The sequence below is a fragment of the Furipterus horrens genome, unplaced genomic scaffold (genome assembly GCF_987537825.1).
Source record: "Furipterus horrens unplaced genomic scaffold, mFurHor1.1.pri manual_scaffold_9, whole genome shotgun sequence".
Taxonomy (NCBI): Eukaryota; Metazoa; Chordata; class Mammalia; order Chiroptera; family Furipteridae; genus Furipterus; species Furipterus horrens.
The window spans coordinates 52,754,623-52,777,951 of NW_028327179.1; the positions used below are offsets into that span (position 1 = coordinate 52,754,623).

The 23,329-nt window shown below is 37.9% G+C and overlaps 1 protein-coding gene and 1 pseudogene across 1 annotated transcript in view; both read right to left on the reverse strand.

Moving 5' to 3' along the window:
* Window positions 1-9,531, reverse strand: part of SYPL1 (synaptophysin like 1) — a 34,441-nt gene extending 24,910 nt beyond the window's left edge. The window contains exon 1 of the mRNA XM_090287333.1: window positions 9,340-9,531. Coding sequence (XP_090143459.1) covers window positions 9,340-9,408 — 69 coding nt within the window. The 5' untranslated portion in view covers window positions 9,409-9,531. The remainder of the gene's footprint in view (window positions 1-9,339) is intronic.
* A 234-nt stretch (window positions 9,532-9,765) lies between these two features.
* Window positions 9,766-23,122, reverse strand: LOC150001755 (non-selective voltage-gated ion channel VDAC3 pseudogene; annotated as a pseudogene).
* Between the last annotated feature and the right edge of the window lie 207 nt (window positions 23,123-23,329).

A 23,329-nucleotide genomic window follows, 5' to 3' on the forward strand; every position in this document is an offset into this window, starting at 1 on the left:
TCAAACTATGCCTTTATCTCTCTTGTGGCAGACTGTCTTGTCTTTGTACCTGTTCTTACACAGGGTTTTTGGTGCCTCCCTGGCAGAAGACCTGGCATATATAAAATGTATGTTAAATCACTGTTTAAAGGAAAGATCAACTTCCAATACTCTACAAATAAATCTATATTTTCAGTCTTATATAACCATCATTTTGAAACTGCCTCTTTGTTAGGAGGAAAAATAAGTGTCATATTTGAGATTCTGGTTTTTATCTTACCAGTGAAAAGAGTCAAGGTACACACTTTTACTAAATGGAGTACAAAACAATCTGAGGGTAAATTATCTTATCATCTCACCTCTCCCATTCTACTGCTATTTTTATTTAGACTTGAAGTTATATATACTGGGTGAAACCTGGCCTGTAAAGTGTGTTTGTGTGGTCTTATCAGTATTCACAAAAATTGTGAATTTGTTGTCAATATTTTAATATCAGCATACTACTGTACATAAAAATTTGGACACCCTGCTTTTCCTGAGTGAGTGTAGGGAAACTGAAGATATGGCAACATAAGACCCATAGTCCCATAAAGCAAGACAGGGCATGTGCTTTCCAGATTATGACCACTCTCTAGTTATCGATTAACTTTTACTATTGCCTTTCATCTCAACAGCTTGTTTCATTTATTTACATACTTTATGAGAGTGGTTCCAATGAGCACTTCAGTGTGTACTCCTAGTCTAATATGAGGAACACTGATATGCTAATTTATATTTCTTTGCCACATTCATTTTCCATCCCTCTCTATCCCGTGAAGAATGAAACTGTGGACATGAGATTCTATCTGTACCGAAAGAGTAAGAATCCACAACAGGATGACAACAAGCTTCTCTTCAGGTCTAAAGGGTTCCATATTCATTATGACAGTCTCAAGTCACCAGAGAAAACAGTTCTACTTATCTCTCTGCCCACGAGACCCATACCAGAAACATGGCAGCCCTCTCACTAATTGAGCAATCTGTAACTTTGGAGTTAATATTACGGCCTGGTTCTCTAGAACAGTACTCTCCAAAATGACTACAGTTCTCAACTGGTGTACAAGGAGAAAATACCTGACCTATTTATGGATATTTTTAGACTTACACAAGGAATGAAAGCTTTATTAAAATTAATATACCACTGAAACCCATGCTGGGGCTGCATGTCAGAGAGTCACATGTTAGTACAGTATGCTGGGTTTCCTGAAGGTATGGGAAGTCCCACAACATAGAAGGACAGCCTGTGAAATCTTCACCTAGTCTTTCACTTTTAGTGTTTGTGTATCACAACGTGAATGTACCTGGCCAAGTGACTTTATGGAATAAAGTTATCTAGTTTTAACCAAACCTTAAAAAAATAGATTGGTAGCTTAAACACATCTTCAGAAACCAAACTGATAATACAAAAACTCACATCCAAAAGAGAAAATAGAGGAATTAAAACATTCTATGTGAGCTATATTCACCAACAAAATTACAAGGTGGAAAATAAACTCCACTTTATCAGATCACAAGGTGGCAAAAAGAAAAAAAAAAGAAGAAGAAGAAGAAAAAAAGAATAAAAAGAAAGAAAGAAATCAAACGAGTATCTGAAGATTTAAAAATATGAATGAAATTTACCCTGAGTATGTCATGAGTTATGATACTCACATGGTAAAATATGCATCTAAGTTATAGATGTACACTGGGGCTCTGTGGGTAAAATTTTACATTGATAGGAATTCATGATAAAAAAGAAAAGTTTGATGATTCCTAGTATTTTTAATGAGTTATTTACCCTACACCAGTCCCAGTCCTTGCACCCATTCCTAGACCTTGCTATGCACACTAAGGGTTCTACTGAGGAACACTGGTACTCATCTAATTTATGGGTTTCTTCTACATGTTTCTAGTTGTAGGGTCCTCACTGCTATTTGGTTTCATCATTAATCTTACATATCATCTACTTAAATTTCTTTCTGTCCAAGGGTTAGTTTGGGAAAATGATACTATGGTATAGTTTAAAAAAATAAAATGTGTAACTGAAATCTCCAGAAATAGATCTAAAGTATATGGCATATAAGTGTTCAGGTGCAAAACCAAATATATGCTCTTTTACTAAATCAAATTATCATTTAGTATTTAAAATGAACTATCACAGGATGTTGGCCTTTACAATCACTAAGATTAGAGCCTAGAGCCAAGGTATTTATTTTTATGAGTCAAGTCTGAAGCATTTATTGAAGATATTTTAAAAAACATTTTGTTATTGATTGGTGCTGATTAGTTTATTTCCACTGAGCACTGAGTAAAGAAGTCAGTTACAAAGCGCTTCAGTTTCACCCTTGTACTATCTCCCTCTGCTTGTCAAATACAATCATAGAAAATTCTAAACAGCCTGTTAGTACAGTTTTATAACCCTTAAGAATTTGGATCATGAGAAGTAAACCTGAATTCCTGCTGAAATAAACAGCGAGAAGTTTTTTGTTAACTCATTATATGTTGAAAATACCTTTATGTCACCTTTTTTTCCTTAATTGTTGAGCTGAGTAGGGAACTAGAAATTTCTGGGGAACCTAAATATACTTATTTTAAATCATTTCAGATTGCTCTATTATTATATTTATGCCTTTTGGACTGTTGAGTTAGCTGGCTGTCTTGAGGTGAGTCTGTCACTTCACAGAAAGCTGGTAGTATTTGTTTCCACTGATATAATTTGAGCTTTACATGAAAATAGGTTTCCTTTATGTGTTTTAGGATACCTGATGTAGGCTCAACTTGAGAGTTTGTTATTTCCCCCTTTTTTACCCGTCTAGTGGTTTCATAGTCATCTCCTTGTCTGGTCGTTTTATAATCCTTTCTATCTGGCCCTCTCAGTCTGCCAGCCCATAAACAGCACATGTTAGAATGAGGCCCCCATAATGACCAACAGGAGAATATTTAAGTCACCACAAATCTAGACCCTAAGCTGGCAGGTAGATTGATTTCAGGTCTCAGTTTGGAGACTGTATCTCTAGCTTGCTACTTCTTTAAGTACTCAGCTCTATGTTAAGATTTGTTTCCCGAGCTGGGAACAGTCCTTCTCCCACCCATATTTTCTGTTCTATTTCTGGTCCCCAATGATATTTACCTTGTATGACAACACCAATCTCAATGTGTGGTCTGTGGATTCCTGGAAGTATCCAAGATCCTTTTAGGGAATCCATGAGGTCAGAAATATTTTCATAACATCACTAAGACATTATTTGCCTTTTATACTGTGTTGATATTTGTACCGATTTAAGCAAAGGCATTGGTGGGTGAAACTGCTGGGCTTTGGTAACAATCAGCAATAACATCAAACAGTTATGAACTTGGAGTTAAAAAAAAAAAAAAAGCCAGTTTCACTTACAAATGCCTTTGATGAAACAGTAAAAAAATTATTATTTTATAAAATCCTGATAAATTTGAGTCTTAATATTCTTTGATGAAATAGGGTGTACAAATACTTTTACTGCATACCAAAATACAATGGTTTTCTCCAGGGAAAGGATTTAAAGAATTGAAATTTATGCTGAACTAGTTGCTTTCTTCCTGAAACACAATTTTTACTTGAAAGGATAAGTCATAGGCAAAATATATTCAGACTTGGATATCTGGGAGATGAAGTGAAACTTTAACTTCAAGGAAAACTGGCAGGATTTGTTGCCATCGATGTAATTCAAGATTTCAAGTGATTTATTATTGTTATATTAAAATAAATGTTTTAAAATGAATCATCTTAAATTTCTAATACATTACTGATTGATATAACCCACAGAAACAAAAGCTCCTTGAGATCCACAATATTTAAGAACATAAAGGGGTTCTGAGATCAGTGTTTGAGAACCACTGTATGAGAGCATCACTCTGTTATCATAGATTGCTATTGTATGTGTGGAGGTTGAGTGTGTGTGTGTGTTCTGAAAGTAGTGACAACACATATATTTTGTCTCTGAAAATTACATCTTATCTGCCCCATAGTGCTCATGGTGAATACTGAGAGGATTCCAGGTACAAAAAACAAGAGAGCAGAAGGCATGAATCAATAAGTCTAGTAACGAGCTCTAAGTGTAGAAAGTCCTGGTGGGAACAAACTACTATTGAAATCCTTTTTCCCTTTCCATAATAGGGGGAAAAAATAACACAAATGGCAGGGTTAAGAGAAAGATAAGTTTCCTAAAATGTAGTCAGTGTTACAGACTTATAGCCTCAAAAAGTAACTTAAGCAAATTGATGAGACAAACATCACTCTATATATGTTCCACCCCCCCACAGTCTGCAATACAGTTTGTATTTTCTGGGGTGCTCCTCTGTGCCATACTGCAAACCACAAAATTAGAAAAAAACATGGTCCCTGTTTGCAAAAATCTTATAATCTACTTGGGGTGACTAAACTTCTAAATATTTTACATAAACTATTATGTATTTCTGAAAGTCTGTGGTTTAAAGAAATTGATATATGTAATGCACAAAGGGTTACAGGTTTTTCAATAATTTTTCGCACTAATTTTCATGGATAATAATTTATCCCAAAGTAATGTTTTCAAAGGCATAAGTATAAAACCAGAAAAAACTTCAAACTTGATAAATTACATCGAGAAGACACTACTTATTTTAACTCTGAAGATTTTATTATAAACATGCATCTAACAAACAAGAAAAACAATTACTCCAGATACCTTATGTTTGTATTTTCTAAGCTTGAATTTTTTTGTAATCTTTTCAATAATTTATGAAAAGACCATTAGAAACACAAAGGTAAATTATCAAAATGACTAAGAACAGATTGTAATATTCATGGGATATTGGGTAAACTATTTAATTTCTCTAAACTTCAGTAACATGGGGATAACAACCCTCATTAGTTGTTAAAGTTAAATGAAAAATACAGGTAAAGCCCTAGCACATATATTGTACTCAATAAATATCTCGTTAATAGTGAGAATAAAGCTGACCAGCAGTGACAAAAATATTTAGAGATGGTTAATAATTCTAAAATTCAAGTTAGACTATAATTCCTTATGTACTCCCCAAACAGTATCTCTTCTATAATTGTATGTGTGTGGAATTAGAACAGCATATCACTTGCATTCCTTAAGGGCTAAACATTTGTCCAGCGTCTACCCTATTCAAGACAGCATCAAGAAAGTCCAAAACACAGTGTTCAATAATAAAACGAGATATCACTTTGATTTAAATAGTAGGGATAACTGACCATATAGAACCAAATTAAAATTAATAAGAGAAATATTAAATACTTTAAAAAGCTGCTTTGATAAAATTAATTCTTGACTTTTCTTTTGTGTTCAACTCTTACATCTGGGGCATCTATTCCTTTTTTTAAAATCCTCACCTGAGGATATGTTTATTATTTTTAGACAGAGGAAGGGAGGGGGGAAGGAAGGGAAGGATCTGGGATCGAATCTTTTAGTGTACAGTACAGGGCAGGGCATCTATTCTCTTATCTAAATTTCATACTGTCACCATGATAGGCCGCTCAATGCAGGAAAACATACTGGAAGACAAATAAAATCATACAATATGCCATTTCTAAAGTTTAAAATATCTCATAGAAAACAGTGATCTTGAAGGACCAGGAAATATGGCAGTCAGTCATATAAGGCTCAAATTCTATCCACCCTCTAGGTCTAGTCTTTTTGAAACACAGTATCTCAGTCATGGAAAAACCAAAACTGTTCAAGTGCATTATCATCATTCACATTATTTATAAAATAACCCAATCATTCCAACAGCCCTGTAAAGTATTGATATTCCCATATAAATATAACAAAAATTCAACTTCTACTGAATTACACAGAGAACCAAGATAGTGTCACTGCCAGGCACTGTAACTAGGGGCCAGGAGAATATTTAAAAAAAAAAAAAAGTCTTCATATATAAATATGCAGTTTAGAGGCAAAGTGAAAATGCATCTGCTTTGGCAACTATATTTTTATTCTGTCAATAAATATTTACCGGGCATCTTGCCTTCATGTCTATGAGACATTCAAATTTGTAATTCCTGAAAGGTACATATTAACAGATTATATCTTAGTCCTAAGATCATTTAGAACCTTGCTAGCGTTACGTTGATTTGGGGAATTATTCTTTTAGTTATATGGATAGTAAGGAGCCTTTATCTAGATTTTAATTTGTTTGTAAACTAATTTATTGACTATTTTTAGTTAACCCTGCCCCCAACATACCTCAATCAAGGCCTTATGAAAAGTATTTTTAAAATCCTCACCCAAAGACATGCTTATTGATTTTAGGGAGAGGGGAAGGAAGGGAGAAAAAGCGAGAGAAACATCCATCAGTTGCCTCTTGTGCATACCTGGACTGGGATGGAACCCACAACCTAGGCATGTGCTCTGACCAGGTATTGAACCCACGACCTTCTGGTTCACAGACAACACTCCAACCGAGCCACACTGGCCAGGGCTGAAACTTGACTATTTTACTCCAAACACATTTAAAAATTCCTACAATGGGCCCTTTTCCTCTAGGACCTTGTTTTATCATTCATTCCCCTCTATGCCTGTTTTTAACTTCCAATAATACTATTCCGAAGTCTCTTGTTTACAAATCCATTCCGTCTCTCCCATCTTTAAGATGGGTTACCACTAAATTTCTCCCATTTTCAGTCACATAATGTATTATTCTCTGTCTTCATTTTCGTACCATACCTCTTTTTAGCCCATAACCATCCTTGTTTCTGATTTTATTGAAACTGCTCTTACTAAAGCCACCAATAACCTCTTGATTACCAAAACCAAGGATGCATTTTAGTACTTATTTTAGTTAACTTCTCTATTGGACCTGATAATGTTGAATAATATTTTCTTAAAATTCTAATAGTGAGGCCAAGATGTTTTCTCTCCATCTTCCAAACTATTTCTTCTCTCCTTTGCTGGTAGATCCAGCCCATATTATCTTTTAAAACGCAAGTCCATATAGAGCACCTCCACTTACTTGATTTAAAGAGATCACAAACTTAATACATCCAAAACCTTATTTATCTTCCACCAAAAATTTGCTTCTTTTCCTTAGTGATCGATCTATCTTAGCAGTGCCACTACCAAGCCAAGTCATAAATATATGTGGCAGTCATATTAGAGTACTTACTCTTTACACTCCAGATATATTCTAATTTCTAAATTTCTCTTCTCTATTCCCACTGCAATTAATTTTAGGCCCTCATAAATTCTCAAGCAACAGGTCTCCCTTCCTTCAAGTATAACCTTTCTAATCTCCTACACTGCTGACAAAATGAAAGTTTCTAAAAGGCAAATATAATCTTATCATTCGCTTGTTTAAAACTCAGTCTGTGTTCTAGCCAACCCCAAATACTTTAAGTTCTCAAACAGAGCTATGCTGCTTCAACTTTTCACACCACTGAAAATAAAATTCCCTTTACCTGGAAAGTCACTCCCCAGTGAACAAGTACTCATCCTTCAAGTGTTATTTCATCTATGAAATTCGTCCTGGTTCATCTAAGCAATTGATTTTTCCTTCCTTTCACTCATTACATCTTGCCTATACTTTTAATACAGTATTCATCATATGGCATTTTCATATTTGTTTTCATGTCTTTCTTAACAGTTCATGAGGAAAAGACAATGTTTTATTCATGTTTGTGTGCTAGTGCTTAGCACAGCACCTGTATATAATACATACTCAAATATTTGTTGAATAAACATTCGCTACACCATTAACAATGAATAATCTTTTCATAAAAGGTTCTGTGTAATGAGTTGTTAAAACTAACTCTAGTATTTCCTTTAAAAAGTTTTAAAAAGGATATTACTCAAAATACATCGAACTACAATCACTATTCAATTTATTGGTTTTGGAAATACTAAGACAAAAGTCAAGTTTACATCTTTTTAATGAAAATATAGAAAAATAATATAAGCACAAATATAAACTGCCTCTTTGTGCAAGTGAAAATTTAAATTATAAATTTACTTGTAATCCTAAATGCGATTAAATCTACTAGGTATAAGTCTTTTTCTTAATATTTATATTTGATTAGCTTAGTTAAATGTGATTTTTCTCCTTCAATTTAATATTTTTATATGTTCAATTAATGATTTTCTTTGTATTTAAATCGGGACCCAGTTTACAGAACCCTAAGTATATACATTTATATGTCTTTAAAATAGATATTTGTGTGAAATCAGCACAATTTCAGTTTACAGAAAACATCAAGTGAAACCGTGGGGAAAAAGTAGGTAGGAAATCAGATTGAGTGCCCATTAGAGAATCTGGGTTTCTGTGTTACTTTAAAAAACATCCTGGGTAGGTTATTTAAAACAGAAAATCGAAAGTTCTTACTCTTCACCAATCTAACACTAAAATACAGCGTTACAGAATTAGATGTAAATTTTGCTCGCTACACGCTGGACGGATGCCAGCTGTCCATTAATATGCACCTGAAATCAGCCCTAAAATATGTATGAGGCCATGAAGTCTGAGGAAAACCTGCAGTGGCTGGTGTATTCGCTAACTCCTCCAAGTGACTTGATCACTGTCATGGTCGAATTAATAAACCTCCTTTGATGTTAATTATTGAGTATTCTCAGGAAAGGACTAAAAGCTGACTACAGGCTGTTGCTTGGAAATCCTTAAACTGTGATGGCGATTCCTAGTATGTGCCTAAGTGAATCGTGCTGACAAGATGCGTTTTGTTAAAAGACCTTTCCACCACCGCTCCTCGGGTTTCCCGTTACCATCATCGCCAGCTTCCCTGACCCACTGCTTACCTTTATCCATTTTTAACTTGGAGCCAATGTTTAAAATAAATTAATAAGTGAGTGCTCGTCAAATCCCTTCGACAAGGCACAACTACAGTAGCTTTCGAGGGAGCAGCCTCATAAGGAGTCAGCACCCGACAGAAAAGCACGGCCGGCCCTTTCCAACCGACACTCAAGAGGCTGCGCCGGCCGGGGCACGCCTCCCGCCCGCCGGGTTTCGGTTAGACGGCAATAGGAAGTTTTCTCTTCCCTTGCGGCAAGCAGTGAAGCCACAGAGAAATATGAACTTCCATTTCCACGGGGGCACCCAGAGGTGAGCTTTAGTGCGGGAGGGCGGCTCCGCCCTGGACGCAGGCCGCCAAGGGGCTACTGATTCCACGCCGACCGCAGCGTCCCCGCCCCGTACGGGCCCAAGCGGCGGCCTCTCGTGCCCTCCCCGCACGTCCCGTCCTGGGGAAGGCGGCAACTACAGGGTCTGCGCGAGCAGAGCTGGCCCGGCTCACGAGGCTCCCCGCCTCTTCGCCGACGGCGCCGGCCGGGCCGCAGCGGGCCCGGCTGCACTCACCCACTCGAGGACCTTGATGAAGCCGAGCGGCTCCTTGAGAGGGTTGAGGTTGAGCTGGAAGGAAGACATCCTCTAAGGGAAAAAGGGAGACACAATCAGGACTGCAGGGCGGAGTAGGAGGGGGACCAACAAGACCGCGCGGTCCACAGGCGACGAAGGAGAGGCGGGGCGGGCTCCGGGAGGCGGCTCGGGAGGGGCAGAGAGGGCCAGGGAGGGGCAGGGCGGGGCGGGGCGTCAGCAGTTGAGCTGCTGGCGTAGGCACTGGGGTGGAGATTAGGAAGGGCAGTGGCGGTAGGCGAGGGATGGAGGCAGCTGAGAACTGGAGAAGCTTTCTCCGGCCCCACCTGGCCCAGCCGGCTGATCTGCTGACGAACCAAATACTGGTTGGAGGCCATGCTGTGTGCGCCGCGCCCCCTTCCCTGAAGTTCAGCTTCTGGCGCTCCGTCTCCTCCCGCGCCTGCGCCTGTTCACTTCCGTGTCTGCGCAGCGAGGGTCAAGGGTCGGTGCCCCATGCACACTGCTCTTGATTTGGGTTTTTTGGGCTCCCACCTTGAGGAAAAATAACACAGGGGAACAATTTTGAACATAATTTCTGTTGAGTTTGATTTTTCAGCTGTTTTAGACTTAAATAGGCATGCTGATTTCAAAACTAGTTAGTTTTCTTCTATCATGTCAAGTTTTTTTCTGTACAGCTTATCTTAATGTGACCACTTTAGGCTGGATGGAAGAACCTGGATGGAGGGAAGCATTAGTGTTCTCCTGTTGGCTGAGAGCAAACCTCCCCGAGTGGGGAGGGGGTGGAGGACCACCTTGGAGATCAGCAACAGGTTCATACTTGTCTAAGCTATTCAGTTACACATGAGACAGTATGGTGAGAGGTTGTGTGCCGCTCTATATAGTGAATCGTATTTCGAAGTGTAGTCCGAGTTCTTGTCTATGTACAAGGAGTTAGCAGAATTTATTTTTTTATTTACATACATACGTATTTCCTTTCCTTTAGATCATGTCTGCCTCTGCTATTTCTCGTTCCAAGTACATAAACAACCCTGATTAGTTTTGTTATATCTGTGGTAATTTCACCATTGCCAAAGGACAAATAGCAGCGCATTTCTCAAGCAAGCCTATTTTGCATATTTTAAAGTAAAACTTGGTGATCAAGATAAGTCTTGGGCCCCTCACAAGGTGTGCAAGCATTGTGTCGAGAGTTTACGGATGTGGATGAAGGGAACACGTGATAAATTATCATTTGGTATACCTATGGTTTGGCGAGAGCCCAGAGATCATTCAAGTGACTGTTACTTTTGTATAGTGAAAGTGTCAGGATATAACAAAAATAAATGTAAAATAGAGTGTTATAGTCTATCATCAGCTATACACCCAGTGCCTCATTCAGCTGAAATCCCAGGGCGAGTTTTCATTGAACTACCCTTTTTTAAAAAACAGGAGTATGGTGAAGAATTAAGTGACAGCAATGATGAAGATTTTGAAATTGAAGATGACTCAGTTCATAAGGGATTTGATCAGCATGAGTTGAATGATTTGGCATGAGATTTGGGACTATCCAGAAAGGCTTCAGAACTTCTATCATTAAGACTGCATGAGAAAAACTTGCTTGAAAAAGGAGCGAAGTCATCCTACTTTCGATCAAAAGAAAGTGCATTTCTGTAGTACTTTCGAAGTGACGGTGGGTTTGTGCATTGCCATAACATACATGGTTTAATGGAGGAATTGGGAATTCCAGTCTAGAACACAAGTGAACGGCAACTGTTCATTGATAGCTCAAAGCACAGCTTGAAGTGTGACCTCCTCCACAATGGCAATTTATTTGGTGCAGTCCCAATTGGCCATTCAGTTTGTTTTCATGAAGAATATGAAGACATAAAGAGAGTCATTGATCTGTTGCAATATCACAAGCACAATCGGACCATCTGTGTTGACCTTAAAATGGTCTGCTTCCTTCTTTGTCAGCAATGCGGATGCACCAAGTATCCCTGTTTTCTGTGGATGTGGGACAGCAGAGCTTATGAGAAGCATTGGGTGGAGTCGAATTGGCCTCTAAGATCTGACCTCAAACCTGGTGATCCAAACATTCTACAGGAGCCACTTGTTGACAGAAAGAACATTATATTCCCACCTCTGCACATAAAACTGTGTCTCATGAAGCAATTTGTGAAAGCTTTGCCAACTGAAGGAGACTGTTTCAAGGATCTCATTTTGGCATTTCCTAGCCTGTCGTTTGAAAAGATAAAATACCTTAATATGTATGTTTGGTAGCAGAACTTTGCTACTTGTACACAATTGGACTTACAGTAACAATATATACCCTTTATATGAATAAAATAATTCTAAATAAACAGTATATTCAGGTAATTTTTTCCTTATTTTCATTTGTATGTACATTTTGTATGATTTTGTGGACAAAGGGAGAGTATCTTGTACCTTAAAAAGTTGATGTGGTAGAGAAAAACTGGGGTCATTTTTGGATTCAGATGCCAAAAGTTAGTCAAAAACAAGTGTCAGATAACTCAACAAAAATTGTGTTGCCCAGTGTAACCATGTTCAACTGCTTCCCTTTAGAGTTCCCAACTTTTTGATGGATTTATACAATATTGGTACAGATGAAGCCGTGTTTCAAAGCTGGTGTTAGAGGCTATTCACTAAAATGGTGGAGTGTTAGTACAGAACAACGGACTTTGGGCAACCGTGAGGTATGTATCTCAGAAGTGTGATTCATAATTCCTAATGGAAATTAAGTTCATTGTCAGAGTTACTATTGGAGGCAAGATTGAAGATACAGATGAAAGTTTATACCTAATAGAAAAGGGCTTGGTGGGACAGGCTCCTCCCTGCCATTCATGTCTTACTTGGGGGGGCTGTTGGTGTCCTTCTATAGAAGACTAATCCTGCTCCCCCTTCAAGATTCAGTTTAGGTGACACTTCCTTCCTGGTATCCAGTTATTGGAGGCCCGAGGTAGTGATCTTATTGGCTTCCCCAATATCTTGGAAGTTTTTGGAGAGCTGGCATGATGGCCTAATGTTGTATATGGATTGTAAGGTAGTTAACACCATAATCACAGTAAGTAAGGAAGAAAAGAACTTAACATAATAGAATCTCCATGCCAACCTCTAAGTACTTGCTTATACAGGGTCTGTCTAGGAAATATCCAGCCACATACTATGAAAAATAGAGACATTTATTTAAGAAGATACAAGAAACATTGTACACAGGACAATGATGCCTTAGTTCCCTTCAAAGTAGGCACTTTGGGATCTCACAAAGTCCTACCAATTGCTGTCAGCTGCCCAGTTGTTGTTTCCTGAATCTCATCTACAATCTGAAATATCTTCCCTTAAAAAGGTGATTTTAGTTTGGGGGAAAAGTCTCAGGGTGTCAAATCTGGGCTGTAGGGGGGCTGAGTCACCTGGGTGTTTCACCAAAAAACTGTACCAGATGTGATACATGAGTGGGCACATTGTGATGAAGCTGCCAATCACCAGTTGCCCATAGCTGTGGCCTTCTGAATCATTCAAATAATTTCCGCAGAGGAATGTACAAGTTAATGCAAAATTTGGTGCAGATTTGTTGCTCTACTCAGTCATTTTGAATGCAATGGCCACACAGTACACATGCTCACTCAACAGCATCTACCACCCCCCCACTGACTAGTGCAGTGAAGTCATCCTTGTTCACACATACACAGTCCAGTCCACTCTCCTTGGCTGCCAGGTTACATCGATGTTGTGCAAACTTCTCTTGTTATGTTATCAGTGGGTGGACTTTTTCTGGACAGACCTCATATACTGATTTTCCAAGCAATTATCTTGAATTACCAGGTTTCTTGCTATTGAAGTTATTCTAGGGCAGTTTGACAACTTATTGAAGGCCTTTCTAGGTAGTTAACCCTTTCTCTCTTTTAAAAAAGATTTTATTTATTTTCTTAATATTTTTTATTTATTTTATTCTTAGAGGGGAAGAGAGAGAGAAAGAGAGGGAGAGAAACATCAATGTGTGGTTGCCTCTTGTGCACTCCCAACTTGGGGTCTGGCCTGCAACCCGGGCATGTGCCCTTACTGGGAATTGAACCATCAACCTTTTGGTTCACAGGTTGAAACTCAATCCACTGAGCCACACCAGCCAGGGCAACCCTTTCTGTTTAGAAGCCTATTTACCTCATTATTTGCTTCCCAGAGAGTGCAGAGAACACCTTTCAATTTCCTTGTCTACAGAGTCATTACTCTATTTTTTATCCTGATTCCCATTCCTCAGCTCCAGCACAGTGCCTTATGTTCAGTGGCACCTAGTGGGTAGTTGCAGATTCCTCTTACTAAATAAGACAGTGATGCCCCTTGGGACTAAATTAGTAGAAAGTGACCATGCATGGCACCCAGTACATCTGAGACCACTATAAGCGTACTTCAGGTCTTAATACTTTACTACTTTGTTTCTGCTTTTCTCCTGGCACCTAGTTATCCCAGTCCCAAGACAGTAATCATCTTACAGGCTTCCTTGCTACTCTGTATTCTCTTTATTTTTCTAAACTTTTACTCTCATTCTGTTGAGGCTTTTTGGGTGGGCACCTGGAGGCGGGTTGTGGATAGTAGTCCTATTTGGCTTGGGCTTCATATTCACAAAGATTCAAAGTAGACTCTAATGTTACTTCCAAATGAGATATACATGACAGATAAGAACAATGTTTTCTTTGCAACGTGACTTAAGGATTTAAAAAATCTAACAGTGAACCTATAACTTTAAAATGTAAAATATACTGTAATTTAGTGACCCAGTTTTGGCATTCCCCCCCATTTTTTGGAAGTATCAGATATAGGAATTAGCCCCTTTCTCAACTCCTGAGATTAACTTTCTATTTCCTCTCTTCTGACTCTTCTTGCTTTCTCTCCTGCTTCTTGTTAACTCCAACCAGTGGAAGGCATGGATGTTCTCTGGAAACATTTAGTACTAGAGTGCACACCTTGAATTTTAAGAAGTTTTGTTCCTTGGCCATGTGCCAATTAAAAGATAGAGACCACTAGATCACTTACAGTGAGCAGAAGATTATCAGGTCACTTGCCAGTACTCAGTCATAGGATCTGACAGGGCAAACAATAACAACAACAACAAACAAACCCAGGAGCAAGCTATAGCTGTCACCTTCAGTTACATATACTGTAGTCCAGCACTACTTCTGCTGGTCAGCTGAGCTCAGAAGAGCTCATGTTTTCCTGAGGAGCTAGTAGTGGCTGGCAGAGAAAGAGATGTGATTAGGCAATCAGAGAGCTGTGAATATTTTTAATTAAAAAAAATTTATTGAGATGACATTGGCATCAACTGTACAATTCTATAATACATAATCTGTACATTACATTGTGTGCTCACCATCCAAAGTCAAGGCTACTTCCATCACAATTTTCCTTCTATCAGCACAGGAGTTCAACTCAAATTAGGTTTACTTTAGTTTCATGGAGACTTAAAAACAACAGTGGAGCGTTGGAGAGGGAAATCATACCAGTTTAATCTTGCTCCTGCAGGCAAGGACGGGAACAACAGGATATGCCTTACAATTCTCATGGGGGCGAGTGAGAACAGGGGAGTCACAGGAGAAAGGATCATCCACCTTCACTCTTGTCCTGCGGCGGTGGGCAAGGACGTAGTCATGGAAGCCAAAATTATCTGCCTTTAGTCTCGTCATGAGGCGGTGGGCAACGACTTAGGGAGCCAATGTATCATCCACTTTTAGTCTTGTCCTGTGGTGGCAGGCAAGGACTTAGTGTTCCAATATCATCTGTATCCCTTGAACAGTAGGGGCCTACTTATACATGAAGTTAACAAAGGTGGCACCCAGCCAGTCTGAGCTATGCGATGGCATAACACGCACTGAGAAATTATCCTTAGATAAGGGTGACCTAGGCAAATGAAAATACATGCATGTGGAGGTGAGGTCCTGGCTATGGTCACCCTGACACAACACCCCTGTACCTTCTTCTACCTTCCCCCGCACCACCCCCTTTCCCTCTGGTAAGCACCATACTGATATCTGTGACTATACAATTTTTATTCTTAATCCCATCATGTTTTTCACTCAGTGCCCCAACCCCCCTCCTTCCAACGCTGGTCAGTCTGTTCTGTGTATATATTTTATTTGTTAGTTTATTTGTTCATTAGATTCCACTTATATGTCACACAGTATTTTTATTTTTCTGACTGGCTTATTTCACTTAGCATAATACTCTCCAAATCCATGCTATTGCAAATGGTAAGATTTCCTTTTTTATGGCCAAGTAGTATTCCATTGTGTAAATGTACTATAGCTTTTTTTATCCACTAATATACTGATGGGCACTTTGGCTATTCAAAATCTTAACTATTGTAAATGATGCTGCAATGAAACATAGGGGTGCATGTATTCTTTCAAATTATTGTTTTGGGTTTCTTCAGATACATTCCCAGAAGTGGAATTGCTGAGTCATAAGGCAGTTCCAGTTTAATTTTTCGATGAAACCTCATACTGTTTTCCACATTGGCTGTACCAATTTGCATTTCTGCCAATAGTGCGCAAGGGTTCCCTTTTCTCATCAACACTTGCTGTTTGTTGATTTACTGATGATAGTCTTTACGACAGGTATGAGGTGATAGCACATTCTGGCTTTAATTTGCATTTCTCTGATGATTACTTATGTGGAATATCTTTTCATGTGTCTATTAGCCCTCTGTATGTCCTCTTTGGAGAAGTGTCTCTTCAGGGCTTTGAGTCATTCTTAAATTGGGTTATTTGTTTTTTGGGTTTTGAGTTGTACAATATAAGTTCTTTATAAATTTTGGATATTAACCCCTTATCAGATGTAGCATTGGTGAATATGTTCTCCTAATCATTGGGTTCCCTTTTCATTTTTTTGATGGTTCCTTTGCTATCAAAAACTTTTTAGTTTGATGTAGTCCTGTTTGTTTATTTTTTTTCCTTTGGTTTCCCTTGCCAAGGAGATATATCAGAAAAAACAAAACTTGCTACAAGAAATGTTCGAGATTTTACTGCCTGTTTTCTTCCAGGATTTTTTATTTTATTGATCATGCTGTCACAGTTGTCCCAATTTTTTTCCCCTTTGCCCTCTTCTGCCCAGTACCCACCTTTCCTCCAACAGTTTTCCACCTCTTTAGTTCATGTCCATGGGTCATGCATATAAGTTCTTTGGCTTCTAGCCCTGGCTGCTGTGGCTCAGTGGATTGAGTGTCGGCCTGTGAGCCAAGTGTCACTGGTTCGATTCCCAGTCAGGGCACCTGACTAGGTTGCATATCAGGTCCCCAGTTGGGGGCGCAAGTGAGAGGCAACCACACAGTGATGTTTCTCTCCTTCTCTTCCTCCTTTCCCCCTCTCTCTAAAAATAAATAATTAAAAAAAAAAAGTTCTTTGGCTTCTCCCTTTCCTATACTATTCTTTAATTTATTTTTTAAATTTTATTTATTTATTTTTAGAGAGAGGAGAAAGGAGAAAGAGAGGGAAAGAAACATCACTGTGTGATTGCCTCTCATGCCTCCCCAACTGGGGACCTGACGTGCAATCTAATTATGTACCCTGACTGGGAATCGAACCAGTGACACTTGGTTCGCAGGCCGACGCTCAATCCACTGAGCCACAGCAGCCAGGGCTCCTATACTATTCTTAACATCACCCTGTCTGTTTTGTTCCTACCAATTATACTTCTTAATCCCTGCACCATTTCCCCATTCTCCCTCTTCTCCCTTCCTAGCTGATAATCCTCCATATGATCTCCATACCTATGATTTTGTTCCTGTTCTGGTTGTTTGCTTAGTTTGTTTTTGTTTTTGTTTGTGTTTTTTAGATTCAGTTGTTGATAGTTGTGAGTTTGTTTTTATTTTAATGTTCACAATTTTGATTTTCTTCTTTTTCTTAAATAAGTCCCGCTAACATTTCATATAATAATGGCTTGGTGATGGTGAACTCTAGCTTTACCTTGTTTGGGAAGCACTTTCTCTACCCTTTCATTCTAAGTGATAGCTTTGTTAGATAGAGTAATCTTGGTTGTAGATCCCTTGCTTTTCATCACTTTGAATACTTTTTGCCAGCTCCTTCTTGCCTGCAAAGTTTATTTTGAGAAATCAGCTGATAGTCTTATGGGAACTCATTTGTAGGTAACTGTCTGCTTTTCTCTTACTGCTTTTAAGATTCTGTCTTTATCTTTAGCCTTTGGCATTTTGATTATGATGTGTCTTGGTGTGGTCCTCTTTTGGTCCAACTTGTTTGGGACTCTCTATCTTCCTGGACTTGTATGTCTATTTTCTTTGCCAAATTTGGGAAGTTTTCTTTCATTATTTTTTACATAAGTTTTCAATTTCTTGCTTTCCCTCATCTCATTCCAGCCCCCTTGTGACTCAGATGTTGGTACATTTAAAGTTTTCCCACAGGTTCCTCAGCCTCTCCTTTTTTTTTTTTTTTTTTTTTTTTTTGGTTGCAATTTTGTTTCTTCTTTTTATTCTGATTTAATGTTTATTTCTTCCTTTTGTTCCAAATTGTTGATTTTTTGAATCCCAGCTTCATTCCCTTCACTGTTGGTTCTGTGTATATTTTTATTTATTTCACTTTGTGTAACCTTCATTTCTTCTTTTATTTTTTTGCCATACTCAATGAGTTCTCTGAGCACCATTATCACCAGTGTTTTGAACTCTACATCTGATAGGTTGGCTATCTCTGTTTTGTTTAGTTGTTTCTGGAGTTTTGTTCTGTTCCTTAATTTGGGCCATAGTTCTTTGCCTACTCAATTTGGCAGCTTCCCTGTGTTTGTTTCTCTGTATTAGGTAGAGCTTCTTTTACTACCTTAGTAGTGTGGCCTGTGTAGCAAACTCACCTGTAAATTGTGTGGGGCAGAGCCTTAGGTAATTACCAGGGCAGAGCAACACTCTTCAGTGTTTTGTGGCTCTGTGTGTGGCGGGAGGCTTGGAAAGAGGACAATGCCGCTGCTTGGCTTCTAGCAATTTGTTTGGCACTTGTCCTGTTTCCACTCATTTCACCCACTTTCCATAGGTGATTAGCACCCTTCCAGCTGCTGCCCTGGGTTTTGCGTATGTTCTAAGGCCATGCGAGCAAAATCTGGCAGTTTCTTCTGCCACCCCAAACCCCACTAGTTTTTACAGCCAGAGGTAATAGGGGTTATCCTCCCAGTGCTGTAATCCTGGACTGTGTGATATGGCATGGGGCTGGGATTGCTCACTCCCAGAGTATCCCTCCTGATTTTTATCTACCACATGTTAATGTAGGACCGTCCTTCTGCCATTGATGCTGCTGCCAGTCCACACCACACCACCTCTCCGCCCCATCTCTGCAACTCTATCCCTCCAACCTGTCTGGTGAATGTGGCTTCTTTAAATCCTTGTTTGTTAGACTTCCATATAGCTCAGTTTTTCTGATGGCTCTGGTTGTTATTTATTTTTGAGATCTGGTTGCAATTCTTTCTATGGTTGCACAAGGAGGCGAACCGTATCTACCTATGCCTCCATCTTGACCATAAGTCTCTTCTAGGATTTTTATGGATTCTTACATTTAAGTCTAAATTCATTTTGAGTTTATTCTTGTGTATGGTATAAGAAGGGGGTCTTGTTTAATTTCTTTTTCATGTACCTGTCCAATTTTCCCAACACTTTTTATTAACTAGTCTGTCTTTACCCCATTGCATGTTCTTGCCTCCTTTGTCAAATATTAATTGACCATAAGGGCATGGGTTTATTTATGGGCTTTCAATTCTGGCCTGTTGATGTATATGTCTATTTTTATGCCAGTGTCATGCTCTTTTGATTATTTTGGCCTTGTAATATAATCTGATATCAGGATTACTGTGGCTATTCAGGATATTTTGTGGTTCCACATACATTTTTGAACTATTTGTTTTAGTTCTGTGGAATATGCAGTTGGTATCTTGATAGGAATTGTGTTGAATCTATAGATTGCTTTGAATAGTGTGATTATTGTAATGGTGTTCATTCTTTGTATCCATGAACAGGGTATATGCTTCCACTTACTTATATCTTTATTTTCTTTTTTTAGTGTAATATAATTTTTTGAGTACAGGTCTTTCACCTCCTTGGCTAAATTATTCTAAGGTATCTTCTCTTTTGATGCAATTATAAATGAGATTGTTTTCTTAGTTTCCTTTCTGCTAGTTCATTATCGGTGTATAAAAATGCAGTTGATTTCTGGATATTATTTTGTATCCTGCGACTTTACTGATCATTTATCTGTTCTAGTGGTTTTTTGATGGAATCTTTAGGGTTCTCTATATATGGTATCATATTATCTGCAAATAATGACAGTTTTACTTCTTCCTTTTCAATTTGGATGTCTTTTATTTCTTCTTCTCTGATTGCTGTGGCTAAGACTTCCAGTACTATATTGAATAAGAGTGGTGAAAGCGGACATTTCTGTCTTATTCCCAATCTTAAGAGAAATGTTTGTAGTTTTTTCCTATTGAGTATAATGTTGCCTGTGACTTTGTAATGTATGGCCTTTATTACATTGAGGAACGTTTTCTTTATTCCCACTTTGTGGAGCATTTTTATCTAAACGAGTACTGAATATTATCAAATGATTTTTCTGCATCTATTGATATGATTATGTGATTTTTGTCTTTAATTTTGTTTATGTGGTGAATCACATTTATTGATTTGTGAATGTTGTACCAACCTTGCATCCCCAGAATAAATCCCACTTGATCATGGTGTATGATCTTTGTAATGTATTGCTTGATCCAGTTGCCTAATATTTTGTTGAGGACTTTAGCATCTATGTTCATCAGGGATATTGGCTTATAATTTTCTTTCTTTGTAGTGTCTTTATCTGATTTTGGAGTTGGGATAATGCTGGCCTTCTAAAATGAGATTAGGAGTCTTTCCTCCTCTTGGATTTTTGGAATACTTTGAGAAGGATAGGTGTTTTTTAATGTTTGGTAAAATTCACCTGCAAAGCCATCTGGTCCATGACTTCTGTTTGGAAGTTTTTGATTACTGCTTCCATTTCATTAGTTGTAAGTGGCCTATAGAGATTTTCTAGTTCTTTCTGATTCATCTTTGGATGATTGTGTGTTTCTAGGAATTTATCCATTTCATCCAGCTTGTCCAATTTGTTGGCATATAGTTGTTCATAATATTTTCTTATAATCCTTTGCATTTCTGTTGTATCCATTGTTACTTTTCTTTCATTTCTAATTTTATTCATTTGAGTCCTCTTTTTTTCTTTGTGAATCTGGTTAAAGGTTTGTCAATCTTTTCTATCTTTGAAAAGAAATATCTCTTGGTTTCATTGATCTTTTGTATTGTTTTTTTAGACTCTATTTTATTTCTGCTCTGATCTTTAATATTTTCTTCTACTCATTTTGGGTTTTGTTTGTTGTTTTTTCTAGTTAGATTGTTTATTTGAGATTTTTCTTGTTTTTAAGATAGGCCTGTAATGCTATGAATTTCCCTTTTAGGAGTGCTTTTGTTGTCTCCCATAGATGTTGGGTTGTTGTGCTCTTGTTTTCATTTGTTTCAAGGTATCTTTTGATTTCCTCCTTGATCTCATTGTTAACCCATCCATTTTTTTTGTAATATCTTATTTATCCTCCATGTGTTTGTGTGTTTTTCAGTTTTTTTCTTGTGATTTATTTCTTGTTTTATACCATTAAGGTCAGAGAAGATGCTTGATGTGTTGTCAGTCTTCCTAAAGTTACTGAGACTAGTTTTGTGTCCTAACATAACATGTATCATAGAAAATGTTCCATGTGCATTTGAATGTATATTCTCTTTCTTTGAGGGTGAAATGCTCTGAAGGTATCAATTAAATACATTGGATCTAGTGTGTCATTTAAGGCTGCAGTTTCTTTGTTTATTTTCTGTTTAGAAGATTTATCCATAGATGTCAATGGGATGTTAAAATACCCTACTATAACTGTATTACTGTTGATCTCTCCCTTTATGTTCATCAAGATTTGCTTTATATCTTTAAGTGCTTCTTTTTTGGGTGCATGAATCTTTATAAGGGTTATATCCTCTTGTTGGATTGCTCCCTTTATCATTACATAGTGTCTTTTTTTGTCTCTTGCTATAGTCTTTGTTTTAAAGCCTACTTTATCTAAGTATTGCTATTCTAGCCTTTTCTTTCCCTTTCATTTGCATGAAATATCTTTTTCCAACCCTTTATTTTTAGTCTGTGTGTATCTTTCATTCTGAGGTGGGTTTCTCAGAGACAGCATGTATATGGCTCTTGTTTTCTTACCCATTTAGCTACCCTATCTTTTTTCATAGATATGCGTTTATAGCCATTTTATTATTTATAACTATGTTCCTCTCTTTTGTTTTGTTTTCCTTTTTCTTAAAGAAGACCTTTTAACATTTCTTGAAATACTGGTTTGGTGTTTGGTTGTAATGACCTTTTTTAGTTTGTCATATCTGAGAAGCTCTTTATTTCTCCTTCAATTTTAAATGATAGCCTTACTGGGTAAAGTAGTCTTGGTTGTAGACTCTTTCTTTTTTTTTAAATATTTAAATGTGGTGGGTTTATTTTATTTTACTTTGATGCAAAACCAAAGATTCCACTGCAGCACAGAGACCAATATATTAAAAGGTTGTGAAAAAGTGGTGTGAGACATGCAGGACGTGATGTTATAAACAAGCTGGAGAATCAGGTTATTTCCTTTATATCATGACACTACATTGTGGTTGTGGAACACATTTAAAATAGTACTGTGGAACTGAACTGAAATGTGGCCTTTCAGCACCTCCTTTAGGATGACCTTAAGATCAATAGACTTCAGTGTACAGGGGGATTACAATTGTTTTGAAGAATAAAAAGTTCACACTTTTGAAATTTCAGGGAAGAATTTTAAGGCCAAAACATAGTAAGTTCATTTCTCTTCACCTCTAGGGAGAAATCTGATGCTTTATTCAAAACTGCATTAAGCTTGTAGTTCATATCCCAACCCAACCTGTGGTCTCCTTCATTGAAGTTCTTTCCATCAATTAAAGCTGATAGGGACAGTTTGAGTCCTGACTGAAAAGTCTGAATATAACCCAGACCAATCAGGCTGGCATTATTTACTTTAACAGAGAGAAACGTTCTATAATCCCACTTGTATTTAGCAGTGATGCCAAAATGGGCGTTGTTACTGCCAGCTGTCCAAGCAAGGCTTATTGATGTTTCAGTCTTCTCATTAACCTTCTGTTAGATGTACCCTCCAAATTCAGTGTCATTATTACCATGAGTGTGCAGCTGGAAGTCTGCAGCCTTGCAACCCAGGGTGAAATTATTCTGTGACAGTGTGGATTTGGCTGTGTCAAAACTCATCTGATAGCCAGCAAGCCAATCTTCAAAGGCTAACACAGCCCAGCCATAGATGGTTAGGACAGAGAAATCTATATCTACATTTATGCCAAGACTGAAACAATTTTGTTTATAGGAGGCCTTCAGTTTCCCACTCTTCTTTTCTATGGTCAGTACAAATATGTTACCAAGAGTCAGTTTCAACCCTTCAGCCTATTTATTCTTCAAAGAGATTTCTGTTCCAAGAGTATTATCTCTGTTCCATTTTTAGGTGAAGATAAGTCCATAGTTACAGACCTTATATTTGGTTTCTGAGTTGCCTGATGCTTTCCCTGTATCAGTATAAGTATGACCGGAGTAGAAAATTCTACTCCACTACATGAGTTGGTTCTCAGATCTATTATGACCATGTCAAACCCATATCCTCTGTTGAAGATATCTTTGGCAGCCTTTTCTAGGACACAGTAAGTTGGTGTGTTACACATATCTCCACCCAGAGAGCAGGTTTCCACTCTACTAGGGCAATTCTGAAGGTCATATAGGTCCTTGCTTTTCATCACTTTGAGTATTTCATGCCAGTCCCTTCTGGTCTGAAATGTTTCTGTTGAGAAATCAGCTGACAGTCTTATGGGAGCTCCCTTGTAGGTAGCTAACTGTCTTTCTCTGTGTCTTTTAAAATTCCCTCTTTGGCC